General features: G+C 57.2%; 1 protein-coding gene across 2 annotated transcripts in view; it reads right to left on the bottom strand.

Moving 5' to 3' along the window:
- Positions 1–4,243: 4,243 nt before the first annotated feature.
- The window catches only part of CDH22 (cadherin 22), a 77,016-nt gene continuing 60,808 nt past the window's right edge, over positions 4,244–20,451 (bottom strand). The window contains exons 9-12 of one of the 2 annotated variants that reach the window (XM_068150148.1): positions 13,153–13,274; positions 12,747–12,864; positions 8,904–9,155; positions 4,244–7,133 (exon numbers count right to left, since the gene is read on the bottom strand). In XM_068150148.1, coding sequence (XP_068006249.1) covers positions 6,595–7,133; positions 8,904–9,155; positions 12,747–12,864; positions 13,153–13,274 — 1,031 coding nt within the window. In that variant the 3' untranslated portion in view covers positions 4,244–6,594. Of the gene's footprint in view, positions 7,426–8,903; positions 9,156–12,746; positions 12,865–13,152; positions 13,275–20,451 lie in introns of both variants that reach the window. The other variant, XM_068150149.1, reaches the window with a different exon arrangement.

Here is a 20,451-nt window from a genome sequence, read left to right as displayed (position 1 = left end):
GGCCAGGGCTGGGCAGCAGCTCCTGGGAGCTGAACTTCCCAAGTGAGCTGTGGCTGGGCTGAGGCCTCACAGAGCTGCGTGGAAGGGCACTGGAGAAGGCTGCAAACACAGAGCGCAGCTTTCCACTGCCTGACAGCCACCTCAGAGCCAGGGCCTATACTTCATGCTGGGTGGCACCCACTGGTCATCGCACCTGCACGCCCTCACCCTGCTCCTGCTCCCCACGGGGCAGGGTGCTGAGGCTGCCCAGCAGCCTGCAGACGTAGCAGCCTCACTCCCTAAAATATTTCAAAGCTTTTTTTTCTCCCCCCTCTCTATTTAGTTATATTTTTTTCCCCTTTTGGGAAGAAAGTACTGGAGTCAAATGGCTCCTGTGGTGGAAGACTTTGCAAATGTCACCACAATCCGTGCTGCTCGGTGGCCAAACGTGATCATCTTAACGCCTGGCTTCCTAATGGCAGCAGCACTGAAGGCTGATGGATTGACAGCCAGCCCAGAGTGACACGAGCCAGAGCTGATAAGGGCTCTCTCCAGGGAAATCACAGCTTTTTAAAGATGTTGGCAGCTACTAGCAAGTACCTTCTTTTTTTCTCCCTCTCCCCCCTCCTCCTTTAAAAGGATTACAAGCATTGATTGCACTTCCTGTTTTCTTTTTATCACTGTTTCTGCTCCGAGTCTGCGAGCTGAGCCTTTCAGACAATTACTGTGTGATAATGAAGGCGTGGTGGGGTGGCTCTAATGAGTGTTTTCAATGCCTAATTTGCGTGCAGCGTGGAGGGATTTCAACAGCCGCCTGGTTCCTGGCTGAAGGTGAGTGACTTCTGACCGGGGAGGAAGCTGCTGGAGGCTGACTCAGCTGGGGGGGGATCGTGTCTGCTAGCAGAGCGTGCTTCCTCCAGCAGAAGAGGGATTAAAACTTCCCCAATTACTGTGATTAAAACACTGGCTGAGGGGATGCATTCTGTTCAGACACGGCTGCTGTCTGCTCCTCCAGCCCACAGCTCACCTGAGCAGCTCCTCTGCACGGAGGAGATGAAAAATGCATGTCCAGAAACCTGCAGTGTAGCTGGAGAGGGCAGCTAACAACCACCGAGCACCCAACACTCACACTGGTGCTAGATGAGGGAGGGCTAAGGGCACCTGCCTGGCATCCTAACCTCCAATGCCTGGCAAAAGCACTAGCAGCAGAGGTGGGTGGGCAGCATGCCTCCCTGCACAACCCGGGAGAGGCAACTGCTGAGGCACTCAGCTCCCACTCCCATGTCTACTCTGCCTTGCTGTGACATCAAAGGGTGAGGGCAGCAGCGTGGGCAGGCTGAGCCAGGCCCTTTGCAGAGCTGGGGCTGTGCCATCACTGCACAGGGGCCCCTGGCTTTGCTTAGCTGTGTCAACCACACATCCCAGCTGCTTCAGGCTCTGCCCACCCATGCTGGGTCCAGACTTGAAAATCTCCCTAAAACTCTGAAGAACAGACTTTAAATCCTGACTCATCCAGAAAAGGAAGATGAAGCCAGGGGAGAGCCCAGGCTGGGATGTGAGCAGCTCATGTCCCACAGGAAATGTCCCAGCAGGCAGCCGGAGTGCCCACCTTCACACACTGTCCTGGCATGCTCAGCCAGGCAGCAGGGAGGTTTCAGCCCCTCTGACTGACTGCCCAGCAGCAACTTCCCAAGGCCAAGTCAAATTCAGTGATTTTGCTTCTCCTTAACTTCTCTGGCTTGTGGCAACACACAACCATGACAGCTGCCTGGGAACTCATCCCTGTCCCCACCAGTGAGTGGGAGGAGTACCTGCTGCTGCAGACCACAAGCCTAGGTCACCTCCAGGACGCTGGAAACACTCTCAGAATGGGCCAGGAAGCAGTAGAGAGAGCACAAACCAAAAGCACTGTGGCACAGCAAGAAACCCCTGACAAGAGAGAGCTGCTCTCTGCACTGAGCACGAGGAGCAGAGACACAAACTGAGACTGTGCTGAGCAGGGCAAGCCTGGTACCAACCCTAATGGAAGCTCAAGGGCTTGGTTAATGGGAGGGCACAGGGAGTGGTGTATTAGCTGTGGCAGGAGTCAGCTTCCTTGGAGGACACGGGGGGAAGTGATCGCCCTCCTGAGCAGCGCGAGCAGACGGCAGAGGCTCACACAGCCTTGCTTGCCCTCCCTTTCCAGAGATGTATTTTTCTCCTGGGGGTGCAGATATCACTGCCCTTTTTTCATTGCCCCTTAATGATCCCAGTGGATCACATCCATCTTTTGTAAATAACTCCCTGGAGGAGGCTTGGACACCTTGCCTTCTGGAGCTCACCGTGGCTCAGAGTGAAGGCAGCAAAGGTGACCTCTACAGGGAGTGGAGCTGCAGCATCCAGCTGCTGCCACAGCACAGGGGCACCGACCTGGGAGCACTTGTTCAGAAAGGGACAGTGGCAAATGCCACCATGCTCTACCAGCAGACAGCTGTGGGCTGCATCCCGTGGGGCAAGGGTCCTGCATTGGCCTCAGAGGGGTGGTGAGGGGATGGCTCAGGTGAGGGTCTCAAGAGCCCCGGGGAAGGCTGGGGAGCACTGCAGGAGCTGGGGCACCTGAGGAGCTGCTGTTCAGCAAAAACACCAGACAGTGCAGCACCACACTCTGCTCCTGCCAAACCAGCTGCAGCACACTTCCTTTGGGCCAAGAAACACCTGAAGCTGCTGCCATCAGCACACAGGGCACAGGACGGCTGGGTTCCAACCACTGCCATCACTCCTGAGCACACAGCAGCCACCTCCCCACACACCCACTTTGCTCTGCCCAGCCACTGCCCTGCTGCCCCCCTGACAAATGCTGTGTGCTCCACAACCCCAGGGACTGCCTCTGGAAACTCACCTAGAAGCATCATCTTCACCCACCAGCAGAGCACCTGGGTTTGCCAGCTCAGCCCCTGGGTCTAAGACATACTTGCCACTGGACACTAGCCTGCAGAGCAGGATGGGCTGCTTCTGCAGAAACACAAAAGAGATCAGCTGGCTCTTGCCCTCCCCTGCAAGGAGCCAGAGGCTGCTGTGCAACTGCTGAAGAGAGAGAGAAGCTGCTACAGAAAAATGTCCTCAAAAGGGGCTGTGTTGAGGGGGCTTGGAGCTCTTAGAACATCTTCAGAGATGCTTCTGCAATCAGAGCTCTCAACAAGCCTTCTCTTTTGTCACTAAAGGTCTGCTTCTGGCTGGCAATTTATTGCTTTGAGCTCCCTCTGTTCTTTCACAATATCCAGAAGTAAATCCTTCTGTGTGACCCAGGCTCATCACACTCAATGGTAGGCACTTGTTAGCTCTGGCAGGAGCACACTAACTGCAGGCACTTCCTCTCTCAACACCAACTTGGATGATTCAGCCAACTGATCCCCAGTCTCAAGATAACTGGGCTGTTTGTTTGGGTGCCTCAAGTTTGGGTGCCAGCAGGATTAAAAGACAACACAACTCTGAGCTGGCTGAAATATCAGAGCTCCTGTTTCTAAGATCCTGACCTGCAAACCCAGTGTGGAAGCACACAGCAATCATCAGCACCCTTTGCAAACAGCAGCTGGCTGATGTGCCCAGAGCTGCTGGAGCACACAACTGCTGACAGTTGTGTGGGCACCAAGAACCATGGGGCTGCCCCTGGCTTCAAAGGGCACAAGGCTAAAGATGCACTTTGGAAAGAACATTAAAGAAGGCTGTTGGCTCAGAAAGGAAGGAAGGATGACTCCTTCCCAGGACAAGCTGCTGCTGCTCTCCCACAGGGACAAGGCTGCTGGGAGCATGCCAAGGAGCCTGTGGTGGGCTGCAGCAGCTTGGGTCCTGGGCCCTGAATGCAAGGGTGGCTCTGGCTGGGAGCAGCCATGGCATGCAGACACCATGGCCAGCCTGGGCATGCACACCCAGCACCTTGTGCCACTCACAGCACAACCCTTCTCCTCCTGAAGGGATGGAGAAAGCCAAGGGCACTTTTGTCCATTTCCCTCAAATTCAGACATGAGAGTTGACTCTTCTCCTGGAGAAGCTCTTTGTGATGAGCATGTCAATGAAAACAGGAAGCAGCATCCTGCCAGTGGGAAGGAGACACGGCAGCTGCTGGCTCCTGGCAGGGAACTCACTGTGCCAGGCTGTGCCACGGCCTGTCCTGCCAGCAGAGCAGCCAGACTGGTCCCTAAGGGAAGGTGAGGATGGGACTATGCTGATGGTGGCACCCGAGGAAACAGAAACAAGACGTAGTAAGCAAGCGAGATTCAGGTTAGACGACAAGGAAATAATTTATTCCCGGGTCCCAGAAAGACCTTGCAAAAATAACCAGGGTGAGGAAATTAACCTCCTAATTTCATCTGGGTAGAGAAAGAAAACCGAAGTGACTCCATCAGACGCGGTGGCAGCTGCCAGCTCCTGCCGGAGGCGGCGGCTGCAGCGCAGGCGGCCCCGCGGGGGCGGCCGGCCCGGCCCCGCACTCCTCCCATGCTTAGGTGTGGGACAGAAAGGAGCCGCAAGCATGCGGGCATGCCGGGAGGGCTGGCTGGGGAGGGGGGGACCCGCTGGGGGGCTGCTAAACACGGACCCTGTCAGGCCCCATCGCCTACGGACGGGGCCCTACTATTGCACAACACTTTTGCTAGAGGAAAGGCCAGCTCCGGAGGGACTCAGGCACAGCTCTTCAGCCTGGAGGGAAAACACAAACACGTTCCTGAGGAAAGAGAGGGCTTCTCCATTCTCCTGCTCCAGGGCATCGCCGTGGCCAGAGCTGGCACTCAAGGGCCAGTGCAAAGCAGCCCCTGGGCCCGGCTGCCTCCCCAGCATCATCACAGTGAACCAGCAGCACGCTGGGCGTGGGTGCCGGCAGCAGGCACCTGCCACCTCCTTGGGTGGGGACTGGAGAGACTCCGAGAAGTGAGCAGCTCCTGGTCCTGGTGTGAAAGCCAAGGTGCAGCTCCTGTGTGGGCAGACAAGGTGGCAGTGGGTGGGTGCAGCCAAGGGCAGGAGCAGCGGCGGAGGTGCATCCTGCAGCCAAGGGACCAAGGCCAGCAGCCAGGAAGCAAAACACAGTAAAAGGTGACCAGGCATGGACATTTACAGTCACATCTCTGAGGAGAGAAAACACTGGGGCTAAAGGAAAAGGACAAACCCAATGACAAGCCCAGGATGTGTCAGGCCTCGGGAGACCTCACCGGTTACCCATCAATGAGGCAGTTGGGAGTTTTTCCAACGTGAACAGAGAAGGAGCTGCAGTGCTGCTCAGCTGACTCCAGGGAAGTCAGCAGCTGGAAAGGTGCCAGACACTGGGCACTTTTCTCCAGCACCATCTGCAATCCTGATGGCCTCCTCCTGACCTGCCTCCCAAACCCAGAGATTTCATGCCAAGGCAGCTCTGCTGCAGGAGCTCCTGCAGGGCACTGTGTCAGGGTGGGGACACCCTGGGCCCCCAGGGTGTCACAGACCCACTGCCCAGCCTACCGCAACCAGCTTAGTACCAGCAGCACCAGCAGGATCTGGCCTCAGGCATGTGTCCTGAGGATGGTTCTCTATTGCCAGTGGTGATGCTTTACTGTCAGCTGGGTGTAAGCAGGAATTATCCCCCCAGAACAGGGAACTGGAGTCCCCTCATGCCCTACAGCATAGTTCTCTCGCTGGTATGCAGCTCTCCTCAACACTAAATGATGGCCAGGGTGCACTGACCTCTGCACTGTGCAGCCCACCCTGGCCCAGCTGGCCCCACAGGGGTGACAAAGCCAGCCTAGGGTGTGCCACTCCCCAGCACCATGGCTCAGGCTATAGCACCATGGCTCAGGCTATAGCACCATGCTTCAGCAGCGGGCAGGATGTCCCCATCTGTCTCCAGGGCTGTGGTGCACATGAGGACCTTGCAGACAATGCCTGCTTGGTGGGAAAGAGAGAGCTCCATCACATCACCAGCCTCTTTGAAAGGTCTAAGCACTGAGCAGTGAGGAAGCTGCAGCTCGGGGGGGTGTGTGTGGGAGTATGTTTTGAGGTGGGCTGCAGGGCAGCAGTCACCCCGTGGCAGGACGTGACTGTGGAGCCTGCACCCAAACACGCTCCCACACTGTGCCACCTGCTGGGCACTGCCCAGGAGCCCAGGGGCAGAGAGCAGAGGGCTCCAAAACCCCAGCAAATGTTAAAAGCTGTCCCCTCTGCAAGGAAGGCTCCCACAGAAATCAAAGCACGTCAGATGCTCTGACTCAAGTGACAAAAACAATTTAGACAACAAAAGGCTCTCGGTTTACTCTTCCTCTCCTGAACTGGGCTCACTGAGCAGATCTATTGAAATGATAATTTGCAGGGGCAGAAACCCCCTCCAAGCTATCTGGAGCTAGATTTTCTTTCTTAAATTAACGGGTAGTGCTTCAGTGGAGACTGCTGATAGGGAGATGAGGATGGCTGCAGCAGCTCCTTTGGGCTCTCCAGCCTCGTTGTGCAGGTCAGAGGTCCCCGGGACGGGAGGCGGTGGCCAAGGAGCACATCATTGCCCGGTGCTCCTCGGTCCTGTGCTGCTGCCCAGCGCCTGTAGAGCCCAGCTGGTGGCACAGGCTGTCCCCTCACGGTGTGGAGCCCTGGTGCAGGGGGCATCAGGGGCTGGCAGGGCGTCTAGGACTCCTCGCTGTCCTCCTCGCCCCTGCGCCCAGCGTACAGCGCCGCCAGCTGCCGGAACCGCGGCCCCCAGCCCCCCAGGTAGGAGAAGTCCTGCTCTGAGCCGCTGGACCACGTGTTGATGGAGCTCAGGGAGGGCACGGGGGAGTCTGAGCCCTCGAAGGCGTAGGTCTGGAAGGAGTCGTAGGGCGGCACAGAGAGGTCCTCGTCTGCCTGCTGCACCTTCCTGCAGATATAGTCTCTGAACACGGAGAAGTCCAGGTCTGGGCTCTGCACCCACTGTGGGAGGGAATGGAGCTGGGAGGCTGGGTTTCTGCTCAGGACCCCTTCTCCTGGCCCCCCACCTCCATCGCCACCTTTGATCTCACTGAAGTCATAGAGGCTGCGCAGGGCTGACATGTCATAGGCCTCCGTGTCCTGCTCGCCACCCCCTTCGTCGTTGTATTTGATGACATTGTCCCTCATGTCCTCGTCATCCTCGGCTGCCAGATGGCTTTTGTGGTGTCTCTTCAGGGTGAGAATCAGAAGGACCAGCACTGGGAAAGGAAGAGACGGTCAGACGGGCACGGGGGCTCGAGGCAGCTGCGCTCCCACGGGATGAGGACAGCCCCTGCCAAGACCTGGCACCCTCGGGCATGGGTAGCCCCACACCAGCTGCTTCCCATCAGCCAGGCTTAGCGGATGGCAGCTGGGCTGCGTCACCGGCTTGGAGAGAGCTTTGCCTGGGCTCCAGTGCGGACCAGGAGCTTCCTTTCCCATGCAGTGCCACCGCTGAGACAGGAGGGACAGATGGATGAAGGCACAGCTGGACAGACAAACGGATGGATTCTGCAGAAGATGAGTAGGAAAAGGGGGGTGCATGAATCAGAGCAGCAGCCAAGGGTGGGGAGGGTGAATGTGGAGCAGATGGCAGTGAGCTGCAGCTGTGTCCTGGATCATCAGCCATTCATCCCATCACCTTTAAAGCACCCATCTGCACTTCAGTCCTTTGGGGAATTAGGCAGAAATTTGTTTGCACTGTGCTGGAAAATGAAACCAGGGCAAAGTGCACCCCGTGGGAAAGAGGTTTCTCAGTGCAGATGCAGCAGGAGATGGGGACCAGAAGTGTGCCAAGGAGAGGAGACGTCACTGAACACCATGCTGGCACCACAGATGTCCAGAAAGCCTCAGGAGCCACCTGAGAGCCAGCACTGATGCCAGAGGGCTTGCAGCAGCAGTGTCCATCCACTGCCCTGTGCTAAGCCTAAGGGGACTGCAGCACCTCTGTCTGTGCCCTGTCCCTTGCACACACAGAGCCGTGCTTGCCCTGAACCTTCACACCTTGCCCTGCAGCCCAGCACAAGCTTGTGCCTGTGTGGCAGTGGCAGCCAGCAGCATTCCCAGGGTGCAGACCCTGAGCTGGGCAGTGTTCTGGTTTGTGTGCACCACTTCCTGCCCACACGCTCCAGTCCTGACCCTCCCAGCACTCCAAGGCAAGAGCTCAACTGCGTGCCTCACCCCTGCCACCCTTGCCCACCACACTGGCACACACATGTGCCCCATGTGCTGCAAGATGCCTGCTGTGGGCACAGCATGGCAGCTGGCAAGGAGCTCTCAGCTCCGGCCTGTCAAGGTGAGGAGCAGGCTGGCAGCTTTGCAGGCTCTGCTGGTCAGCAGTTCAGTGCCTGCACACAGGGAGCCCTGCCCTGGAGCCAGGGTGCAGGAGCTGGGTGAACATGGAGGCTTCCAAGAAGGATCTGGAGGTGCTGAAAGGTGTCCAGAGAAGGGCCATGAGGATGATCAGAGGGCTGGAGCTGCTCTGCTATGAGGACAGACTGAGGGAGTTAGGGCTGTTCAGTCTGGAGAAGAGAAGGCCCCGAGGAGACCTTCTTGGGGCCTTCCAGTATCTGCAGGGGGCTCCAAGAAAGCTGGGGAGGGACTTTTGAGGGTGTCAGGGAGAGATAGGACTGGGGGGATGGAGCAAAACTAGAAATAGGTAGATTCAGGTTGTATGCTAGGAAGAAATTCTTCCCCGTGAGGGTGGTGAGAGCCTGGCACAGGCTGCCCAGGGAGGTGGTGGAAGCCTCATCCCTGGAGGTGTTTGCAGCCAGGCTGGATGTGGCTGTGAGCAGCCTGCTGTAGTGTGAGGTTCCCTGGCCATGGCAGGGGGGTTGGAACTGGATGATCCTTGAGGTCCCTTCCAACCCTAACGATTCTATGATTCCCTGCTGGTGCCCACAGCAGCTGCTAGCGCTCATTGGGGTGATGCTGGCTGGAACGGGGATGGGACAGGATAGGAGGAGGCTGGGGACGGGCGGGCAACTCACCGACCAGGATGAGGACGCACACCAGCAGCGCGATGAGGGCTCCGGGGCTGAGCGTGGCCGACACGATGTAGGCAGTGCTGTTGCAGGACTGGATAGCTCCGTCGCTGTCGCAGCCGCAGACGCGGATGGTCAGGGTCCCCGTGCTGCTGAGGGCTGGGGGGCCGCTGTCCACTACCAAAATGGGGAGCAGGTACACGTCCTGCTCCTGCCGGTTGAACCCCATTCTCTGCGTGTGCACCGCTGCGGTGTTGTCTGCAGGGAGGAAGCAAGCCCACGGCAAAGTCACTCTCCCCAGCGCGGACAGCAGTGCTCACCGTGAGCTCCCGCACGCTCCTCAGCCACTGCTTGTGCGCCAGCTCCAGCCACCACCCGAAAAAGGGACAGGGCCTCCCTCCTCTCTGCTACCGAGAGCACAGAGCCAGCTCCTGGCTACCCTGCAGCCAAGCCCTCAGCAGAGTGCTGGGAGTTTTCCAGCACCTCTCGAGCACATGCCCCTTCACTGGGCATCTTGGTGCCAGCCCAGCTACCTCGCTGGCCAGCCCACCCTGGGCATGGGAAACTCGGCAAAGGAGCAACAGCACACAGGTGTCTGAGCCCTGATGACCAACAATGCAGTAGAAGCAGTCAGAGAAAAACCTTCCAGAAGGGGTGGCACAGAGCAGGAGATCAGAGTAAGAAATCAGTTGCTGACATGGAGACCAGAGCAGACAGGGTGGCATTGAATTCAGGTAGCATTGAACCTGCAAGAGCAGTTACTGCCTCTAAATCTGACAGCTGTGAGTGAGAGGTCCTGCCTCAAACAGAGGGCCAAGTACCCCCAGAATTCTTTCTAAGTGCTGAAGGAGCAGGCAGAGCTCCTTCCAAGCCTCCCAGCCGAGCTAGCTAGCTCCTCCCCATGTGCTCAACCCAAACCCTGCTGTTTCAGGGGCTCAGCCAGCCCATGCTGATCCCATTACAACCACCACTTCATGGGACTCTCCAGAGCCTTGCTGCCAGAGATGAACCCAATCCTAGCATTTTGCTTTTGATTGCTGTGATTTTCAGCTCTTCTATCACACATGACATGCTCTTAATGAGACCTGCAGAGAGTTCAGTCAGCTGCTCACTTAGCCCTTGAGCTCTGGAGTCAGTAGCTCCATGTGTCACTCCGTGTTATCCAGCACCCCTTCCAGGTTGCTGGGCCTGGATGCTTTCTGCCATCTTTTCCAACATAATGAGCATTTTCCAGGAGAACAGGATTCCAGGCTTTAATTGCCTTTGATCCTTCTGTGATCAATTTTCTCAGGCCAGAAAGAGCCAAGCAAAAGGCGAGTTTGGAGGCAGACGACGGCGAATGCCTTTGGAATGCCATCAACTGGATCTGGGTGACATCAGCTTTTCCCTTTCTGCCCATGGTTACCACTCAAGGTTTATTCCTTCTCTGATGAAGGAGGAACTGCTGGAGCACTCCCTTGGGCAGAGCAAAGGTCAGGCTCCCCTGCTGCCAGCCCTGCTAGGGCTGGGTGCTCTTGCCCTGCCCGACAGACTCTAGCAGGAGCCGGTCCCTGCCAACGCTGAGGACCGTCACCTGCCCCAGGTGGCTTTCTGCTGCCTTGCAGGAGGCGAGGGAAGTAAGTGCAAAGTAAAAGAGAGAAGGATTTAAGCAAGAGCCCTGTGAATCCATCTGTGCTGACATCCATCAGTGTCACTCCTTGGCTGCAAAAGCAATATTTATAAATCACGTTTCAAAACTGGCTACAAATTTGTACAGAGAAACAGATGGGCTGGTGGCAGCAGTTTGTCACCACTGATATTTATACGGAGGAGGAGAGACAAGAGCGAGGGGAGTGGAACACTTGAGAGGGATGCAAGGGGGAGGACAAAGTGGTGCAGCAAAGGGAACCCACAGGAGCAGGGCGTGAGGCTGAGAGCACGTGGGGTGGTCACCAGGCTGGAGAAGGCAGGCGGGAAGCCAGGGCAGGGAGCTGGCACCGCCACACACGTTCGAAACGAGGGGTGCCACCATCTGCAGAGGCAGCCTCCTCCCCTGGCTGTGCATCACTTGGCAATTGGGAGGGCCTGCAAACGCCCTCAGAACAGCCCTGCAGCAACAGATTTGTTTTCCCGGGAGCAGCAGGCGGGAGGTGATGCCAGCTTGTACTCATTTTATGCAGTGTTGCACCACATGCAAGGTTTGTGGGATCATTTAGCTTGAAGGACTACCCTGTGCAACAAGAGCCTTGTCCCACTCAGGGGAGGAGCAGCTTGAGAGGAGGCAGTGGCACACGAGTCTGTGTCCTGCACTGCCATCTCTGTGCTCGCTGCTGGTGAGCCCCAGCTGCACCAACGGGAGGGTGTGACCCCTGCCTGTGCTGCTCATCACAGCCCAGCCATGGTGCACCCCCCAGCTTGGAGCAGAGAGTGCAGCTCGGGCCCCTTGGAGCTCCTAGGGGGGTCCAGAAGGAGGGATGCTGGGGCAGGTTTCCTAAGGTCCTTCAGGGAAAGCGAAGGGAGTTAATTGCTGGGTGTGGGGCCAGATCTTGCAGAGGATTAAAGCTTGCTTACATGATAAGAAGCAAAGGCCTTGTGAGCAGCTGCCCCAGCAGTGGAGGGGGAGGGTCCCAGGTCAGGGCCAGTTGCACATTTTTTTAGGGCATGAAGCCACATCAACCCTTCTGCGATTCTGAGCTGAAGCTTTTTTGCTACAAGTTGCATTCTGACTACCCCTAACAATGCTGAACCAAACCGAGCAAGCAGGATCTATGGTGATACTATGATACTATGATCTCACAGCAGCAGAAGGCTCCTCTGAGAAGCTCAGGACAAACTAAATCAGAACTTCTAACAGATGAAATTGCAAAACCAGAAAAAACACGGCTTAAAAAAAGCCACAAGCCAGGTCAGCACTTTGGTGTGGTCTGCTGGCTTCCACCTGGGCTGTTCCCCTTTGACAAGTAGGTGCACACACAGCTAGAGAAGATCCCAGCAGCTGCCAAGAGTCCCTGCTCCACTTGCTGCTGCAACCAGCACTTAAATTCACCCAAAGCACCAGGCAAAAATAGGAAGGATATAACTGCCTCTCGGAATTGCTCTCTTCCACACAAACACAGCATGACCTCCTCCCCCTGCCAGTCTGCAAAGCCAAACGGCAGCCAGGGCTCAGCCAGCGCCTGCATGGCACCCCTCTGTCACAGCAGCTGGTGGGGATGGAGCCATCCAGAGCCCAGAGCTGCCTTGAACTCCGGAGCTTCCCAGAGGAACAGCCAGGCCCTGCCTAGCTGTGCTTGCAGAGGACAGGATGAGCCTCAGGGAATGCAGAGGAATCACTCTCCTAAGCCACCACTTAGCAGGGAATCCAGCTGCATTCCGGATAACCTGCAACGGCCAAGGGCTGCGCAGGACTTCTGAGCTGCTCTGTTTATCAGGACCGTGGGGCTGCCCACCCACACAGCAGCCCTAGGATGACCCAGTGCTCCAGGATTTACCTTACCTTGGAGAGGGATAAATCATAATGTTGAAAAGAGAAGCAAGTTCATCTCTAAATCCATGTCATCTCCTTGCCTGCAGGCAGGTTGGAGATTTCACATCAAAAAAGAAACTGAGAGCCCTGAAAACACTGAACATTGAGCAGACAGCGTGAGAGGAGCTTTGGCTCTGTCTGCAGAAGAGAAGAAAGCTGGCAGAGCCTCCTTGAGGAACTCCAGTTGCTGTCTGACCAGCCCAACCATTTCAGGTTGGCAAGGAGCCTTGTGGAGGGCCCAGTGTGTCCCAGGCCCCATCCAGCACAGGTGGACCAGGAGCCCACAGCCCCATGGCTGCTCCAGCTGGAAGCTGCAGGACTGGGAAGGGCACAGCAGGACTTACCCTGAATATCCAGCAGAGAAAAGTGGTGGTTGTTGGTAGCTTCAGGGGCCAGTGTGAAGTAGAAACGGTGGCCACCCTGAGGCTCATCGCGGTCCACAACGCTTATTGTCTGGATCAGCTGGGAAGAAAAAGCAGAGGTGAGGATCAGTGCTGGCTCCACAGCCCCTCTCATGGGCCCCACTCATAGGGTCCAGCCCAGCAGAGCATCACCAGCTTCTGCCACAGTAAGGGATGAGCTCTTGTCCCCACAGGTGAGCTTAGCTGTAGGATACCAGCAAGGTGGTTCCCAGTGTGACAGAAAGGGAAGGACAGGCAGGCTGACACTGGTCCAGAGTCCTGCTTGCAGTATGATGCCATTGCAGGCATTGATGGGGAGCTGGGAGAGGGGCTGGGGGACTCCTGCTACCTGGCCTGGCTTGGCATCCTCACACACAGCAGCTTCATAGGGGGTGGCGAGCTCAGGAGGATTGTCGTTGACGTCCAGGATCCGGATACGGAGGGAGGCTCTCGACACCTGTGAGTGATTATCTGAAACAAAAAAAGCAGCAGAGCTTCAGCAGGAAATGCCATCTGCTGCTAGCAGGGAACAAACCCTCCTCATCTCTGCCTGTCCAGAGGCCATTGCTCATGCTGCCAGTGCAGAAGGTGGCACAGCAATGTACCTCTGCCCACCCACGCACGGACCGGCTCTGTGGCTCACAGAGCATGGCTCAGCCTCACCACACCTTGTTCCAGTAAAGAAACCCAACCTGTGTTCCAAGGACTCCTGAAATGCTGGTGTTGGCATGACCTACCCCTGGGAAAGCTGAGTAGCCCCAGGCAAGTCCCTGTGGCAAGGGTCGGTCACCACCGATGAACATCTGTGCCGCAGCACCGAGAGGGGACCATCAGATGTGCAAACATCACCTCCTGACATGGAGCCCGACCCTTAAACCCCAGGGGACAGCAGCTATAGCTGAGAGGTGAGTGAGCAGAGGCCTGATGTGGAACAGCTGGGACTGGCCAAGAGAGGTGGTGATGAAGCCAGTCACACACAGCTCCGTGGCTCCCAGGTGAGTGTGGCTGCACGCTTGCTGTTGAGGTGTGGGGCTCCCACCCTGGACCCAGGCCATGCACACTGGTTTTTGCATTACCATCAGCAGTTTGAATGTGAAGCTGGCACCATCTGCCAGCTGGCACAGGGGGCCTAGGGCAGCCCCTTCACCCCTGTGCTCTGCAGCCTGTGCCTTGTGTGGGCAGGGGGCCCCAGGGGCCCCAGCTATTCCTCTCCCTTGGGCCGGGGCTAGGTCTGCACCCATTGTGCCACTCTGGACTTTGTGCCAAGGGGGCAGGGACCACATTTACAGCTCCTGTCCTGCAGTGCTGCTCTACCCTATGCTGGCACCAGGAAGGCACCCTGAGCCCTCTCTGTAACATTATAAATGACTCTGGAGGACCTCATGTTGTCTGAAGCACCTCATGTGCTCCCAGAAACCAGAGCTCCCTCATGCTCCATCGCCTTGGTTTTACCCAGAGGCTGCAGCTGTGACAGACCTCATGCCTCTGTCTCCTCACCCAGGCAGGAATTCTGCTGCCTGTTTGTCTCTAGAATTACTGCTGGCCTCTGCAGATCTGGTGGGGGAAGGACCCAGGGGAGAGGAGATTTAGTGCTGCTCCATAATTAGCCAGGAACCTAAGCCCCCCTCCCCAGAGCTGCCTTCACCCTGTTCTCGTGTTATCACTCCCTCCCACCCAGACTGGCTGCTCTGGTGATTAGATGGTTGGTTTTGCTGGGGAGGGAGGCAGAAGTCGTGACTAAAAGCCTGGAACCTGCATTATTTTAAAAGGCACAGTTGGGGCAGTGAAAGAAATGAGGCTGCTCCTGGGGAGAGAGGAAGGGGAAGCAGTGGGATGGGAAGGGAGCCCAGGGCAGGCAGAGGAGTCTGTCTGCTGCCCACCAGGACCACAAATGAGCAGAAGGTTAAAGGGTTCACTCCTGAAAGAAGGACAACAGCACCTTATCACCTCCTCCTCAGTGGATAACCATCTCTGCTGCTCAGCTCTGAAACAAACTGGCATCGCCCTGGAGGCACTGCCAAGAGAAAGATGAGGAAGGACAGAAAGAGAAGGGAAGAAGAGGAGCCTGGGAGGAGAAAGAGCCCAGGACCTAATCTCATCCTGAGTGTGACCTGGAGGAGCAGTTCCTCTCCTGATGCCAGAGCTGACTGTGAAGAGGAGCTCATCCCAGTGCTGCCACGCTCCACCCAGGATCTCTGGGCACGGAGTGTGCCACAGAGGCTCTGTGGGATCAGCTCAGGACACCTGGGTGAAAACAACAAAAACACTTGGATGCACTTGAAAAAAAGTTCTCTCCAAAACATCTCTGAAATGTTTTCTGTCCCTGTGTGGCACAGGCTGGATTTATGCTGGTCGAAAGTGTGATTAAGATTGTTTTGATGAGGAGAGCCTTGCTAATGCAGACTCCCCAACCTCTGACCTTTGCTTCCTCTACGCGCTCACAAATGCACCGCCCCCCCTCCATCCCCACTTGAGCTCCAGCACACAGGGCTGGAGGAGGGCGCAGAAAAAGCCCTTGCAGGGCTCTGCCGAGCACCACTCAGCTCCCTGCTGGGGCAGAGGGGGGTGCCCGTGGGTAGGCAGAGTGCAGCTGGAGAGGCAAAGTCATCTTGCATGGCGGCGCCTCTCCTCGGCGTTCCAGCTCAGCTGACTGACATGCAAATTAGTTTAATTATTTCTTCTTCTAAAATAAATTATATTTTGCAGTGGCTGCAATATGTTGTGTCAGGCAAAATTACATTCAATATTTTTAAACTAATTGATGTCAGCCTGGAGAAAACCTGACTGACAGCGGCGAGGCGAGCAGGCTGCTCCCCCAAATGAAAATTAAACACGCCGCTTTCCCCGCATTTCCTTCAGGAGTTGGGATGCTATTAATCTGGGAAGGCTGAGGAAGGAGACGCGGCACAGACACGGAACAAGGAGGGAGGACGCTGGAAGCGCAGCGGCGCCGAGCGGGAAGCCCCCGGGGCTGGGGGCTGGCGGCTGCCCCTGCCAGCGCGGCTGGAGCCTGCTGGGGGCGGGGCGGCCAGAGGTCTGCCCACCGCTGCCATGCCAGCAGCAGGGCAGCTCAGGATGGGCAGCAAGGGTGGGCTGGATGCCCAGGGCTGAGGTGCTTCTCGGTGGGCAGTGTGGAGAGTGACAGTGCCCTGCCTTTGAAGCAAGAGAAACCCACGGTCCTGCTGCGTGGCAGCGCTGAGGCCAAGCCTCAGCTGCTCTGTCTGAACCTTCAGCCACATCCTAAAGTATTTGTCTTTCTTAGTTAAATTAACCATGCAAGCAATCTGACCAGGACAATATTCCTGTCTTATACCTTCAGATAAAAAGACCAACAGCTCAGCCTCTCTCTGGGTTCCAGGCAGCTGAGTGCCTGTGTCCAACACCGAGCAGCTCTGGGCAGCTGCTCTGAACGCTGCATGCTTTGCAGCAGGAGCTGACAGTGATGGGAAGGGATTGCCAAGCTGCTTGGCCACCCCTGCCACAGCAGAAAAGCAGGAGATCCACGGTATTGCTGCACTGTGATCCAGCCCTTCCCCTGCCACACCCTCTCACTAGCTCACACCTTTCCATCCAAACCTCTGCTGCCAGGCTCCAAATCCAGCCCCTGCAGAAGCACACACACCACTGGCACTCCTGCCTGCACCCAAACCACATGCAGGACAGGTAGGTGCCTGGCTGGGCCTGAAGCACCGTTTGAGGAAAGCCCAGAGGCTCACTGCTGGTGGTGGCAGCAGCACCTGGGGAATCTCAGCTCCTGGAAGCTGTTGGTGCACTTGCCCCTACACCAAGGCTCAATTGGTTATAATGCTGAATTCAACACGTTCACATTGGTAGGGAAGCCAGGAGAGGCAGGGGAGGAATTTATTCCTCACTCTCTCAGCAACTGGGGGAGAACAAGATGCCAGAGAGCAGGATGGGGCACCCTGTCCCGCAGTGCCTGCGCCACGGCTGTGAAGCACAGGCTGCTGGCAAGCTGTTAGCGGAGCTGCCTGGCTGCACTGATGGCAGGGACGGAGCAGGGCCGTGCCAGGGGTACAGCTCGTTGGACACAGAGCCTGGGAGCTGGAGCTGTGGCTCCCAGCTGGGGGGGAAGCAAAGCGGAAGCGGCGGTTAAGCCAAGGGACATATAAATGGCTCTCACCTCTCCCGAGTCCTGCCCAAACCCAGCAGCATGAGAGCCATTAAATCGCATCCAAACACAATGCTCTGATTACAGCCAGCCTCCAGCAGGAAGATTTATCATCTCAATTACCAGCAGTGGACACAGCAGTCAAGGCCTCATCAGTTAACATGAGCAAAGAGGGAAACAGGAAGAGAATCGCTAATATTAGCCCAGGGAAGGTAAACAGCTTGTGAGGGAGATGAAGATTTATCTCTGGGAACGCTTGGCCTGCTACCAGGGCAGACCTGCTGAACAGCCCCCAAGCTCCCCACTGCCCTCCATGCTGCGAGCCCAAACTCTGCTGATTGCCAGCTGGCCGAGCTGGCTCCTCCTGGGCACTGCCTGTTCTTGGGGGGCCTGCCCCTTGCTCCCCCTGGCAGCAGCTGACAGCCCAGCTGGCCCCAGGGGCAGCCAGGCACTGCTGCAGCTTCCCTCACCACTCCTCAGCCCTGCCTGCACCCCTTGGCTCTCTACAGGAGGGGTGCATGCCCCCAAGCACAGCCTCTGACACAGCAGCAGAGGGTCTGAGGGGTCTCCCAAAGGTCGGGGGGGGTCAGCAGCTTGAGCTGCTCAAGCCTAACAGACAGGCTGCCTGCAGGAACAGTGCTGGCAGAGGCAAACTGCCCTTCAGCTGCTGCTGGGTAGACCCTTCCTGGGCAGTCCTGCCAGCAGGCAGTGCCAACAGTTTGGAGAGGTTGCTAGAAACAAGACCTTGGTCCAAGGTGCTCCAGGCCACCTGCCCAGGTGCTGTGGGAAGCGAAAGGGCACAGCTGCCTACCAGCTCTGAGGAGGAGCTGGGGTAGCAGGCATGAGCCTGGGCAGTGAGGATGCCTTGCAAGTTTGATCTGTTCCCTCTGCAAAGTTTAGCTCTGGCTGCTGAAAGGGTAAGAATATTTTGCCACTTGCCTCTGCCTGGCTGGCTGTGCAGCAGCCTGCAGCAGCCAGCTGCAACCTGCATGCCTGCAGCGAGCACCACAGGGCACTGCCAGCTGCCCCTGGCCCCAGACACCTGTGTGCCACCCCACGGCCCAGGCTCCTGCTGCCACAGCTGGTGCCAGGCTGCCAGCTGCTGCAGGGCCCCATGCCAAAAGCCCTCTGTCCCTGGGAAGGCTCTAGCTTTACAAGTGCCCTTCCCACCAGAGGATTCGGACACAGATTGCTCTTTAACTTCAGTATCAGTCATTAATATTTCATGATTACAAAACGCTGAGGATAATGTGGCTGGGAGGGACGTCTGGGCAGTTAAAATGGATGAGTCAGAGCTCAGTGATGGGAGGAGGCAGAGCACTGAAGGCTCCTGGGCTGCTGAAGCGATGCAGCCTGACAGGCTCCCTGCTGGAGGGGAGCTGCAGCATTTACTGACTTGCTCCGAGATCCCTGCTGCTGCGTGCAGCTGCTGTCCTTCTGATTATTGTCACCTCCACTTCCTTCTGGGTGCTGGCTTGTGCTGCCATGCCCTGATCTCCCCCTCCCCTGGCTCTGAGCCTTCCTGTAGACCCCCTAGGTATCCTGCAACTTCGCGATGAGCTCCCCCCTCTCTGGTGTGGCTGGCAGTGCTGGCGTGCCTGGGCACCACTGCCTGATGCCAGGCAGGGCTGGAAACAGCACCCCAGCCAGAGGGTGCGGGGGTCACCAGAGCAGGCAGGCACAGAGCACCGGTGCAGAGGGATCTTGGGGCATGCTGCAGAGCCAGAGACATCCCCATGGGCAGTGCAGTCTGGCCAGGACCACTGCTCCTCCTCTCCTAGGGCACTGGGCCCTGTGCCCTGGCAGTCCAGCCCCACTGGAGCAGACAGCTGCCACTGCAGCAGGAGCCAATCTCTGGCCCCACAGCCAGGCCCTGACCCAGGTCCTAGAACATGAACAGCATCTTCCTGCTCAGAAATGAGCAAGGGAATGAGATCCTAAACAGCATCTTCCTGCTCAAGAATGAGCAAGGGAATGAGAACCAGGACTCTGAGGGGTGTCTGGGAGCAAACCCTGGGGAGGGATCCTGTCCACAGGCCTTGGTACACATCTGCAGGTGTCAGAAAGTGCTCTGAACCAAAGCAGCTCCAGTACCAGCTGCCATGGGGGGGCAGAGCACAGCAGGTCCCAGGTAGCCCTGGTGACTTTTGCATCCAAAATTGTGATGAATACAGCAGTGCCTTTCTGCTTCCCTGCAGGGTGCCTGGGACTGAAGCCCCTTTTACATCTTCAGGCTCAGAAAAAGGAGGAACACAGAGCATTCCCTGGGGCCCATGGGGCCAGATCCACTGCTGTGCACGGGGAGCTGCAGAGCCCCTGAGCAAAGGCACCGAACAAACACGAAGGAGGGCAGCAGGATGTGCCCAGGGCAGCTTCCTACCCGCGGCAGAACACCTGGAGAGAAGCAAAGCCTCCTCTTTGCTGCTGCTGTTTTCCTGCCTCAAGAGGAGTTTATTCAGAGATCCTTTGAGCAGCAGGACCCAGGTTTGCTCTTTTCTTTCATCAGTAAAGAAGAAAAGATAAACAGAAGTTCTGCTGGAAGCGTCCACGCCAGGCTGCGTCGCCTGCGCTGTGCCAAGGGAGGATAAACTAACAGAACCTGCAGAGCCACTGAAGCTGTTTACCCTCCCCGGGCTCTCCCAGCTGGGTGGGAGCAGATGTGGCAGCGACTGTAAATACAGCTAAAGAACAGCACAGCCGGGAGGGAAGGAAGGGACCATCTGCAGGGCTCTCCTGCGAGGGTCAGAAAAGAGCTCGCTTCAGAAGGGGACAAAAGAGCTTCACCTCCCCCTCTGCCTGAGGCTGCTCCTGAGGGGCTGCAGGGGGAGGTGAGGCACTGCAGCCGAAGCTCAAGCAGCCCGGTGGTACTGACACTGGCAGCACCACTGCTCCCCATCCCCAGCACAGGGACACTCTGCCCCCACGGGCTCTTTCCCCTGCTGCAGTGCTGGGACCTCTCCCCTGCGCCTTGCCGTGCTTTGCCGTGCCTGCAGCCCCACCAGAGGCAGGGAGCTCAAGGAGGAAGGGCATGGGAGGCATCCCAAGGCACAAATCCAGAGTACAAATCCCAGCCACCACAAGTCCCCAGCAGAAGTGAGTGCTGGCAGCCAGCTGTGCCACAGGGCTCCAGCTGATGGGGCAACTGCCCCCAGCAGATGGCTGCAGCTGATTTGAGCACAGACTCCCCCTGACCCCCCAGAGCTGCTTAGCAGGTGCCAACATGGTGCCAGCTGTGCCAGGCTGGCTGGCTGGCAGAGCTGGTGGGTAGATAACAAATTTGATTAGTGTTCGTCAAACACACTTGGACCACACTCCCTTGGCAGTGCTGGAGTCAGGAAGGGTATTTTTAGGTTGCCTGGGGAGATGCCAGACTTGGTGCTGCTGCAGCTTTATCCTTCCCTTCAGCATTCATTAACATTTGATTTTGGCCATCTCTGTGGTGAACATACCCAGAGTTCCCTCCTTGCCCTCTGTGGCCCAGCCCAGCCCAGCCCAGCCTGCCTGCTCCACACAGCATCC

Source organism: Melanerpes formicivorus, unplaced genomic scaffold (assembly GCF_026170545.1).
Source record: "Melanerpes formicivorus ecotype bairdi unplaced genomic scaffold, bMelFor1.0.p_v2 SCAF_19, whole genome shotgun sequence".
Taxonomy (NCBI): Eukaryota; Metazoa; Chordata; class Aves; order Piciformes; family Picidae; genus Melanerpes; species Melanerpes formicivorus.
The sequence above is the reverse complement of the archived record's forward strand: the minus strand, read 5'-3'. Positions and strand labels throughout refer to the sequence as shown.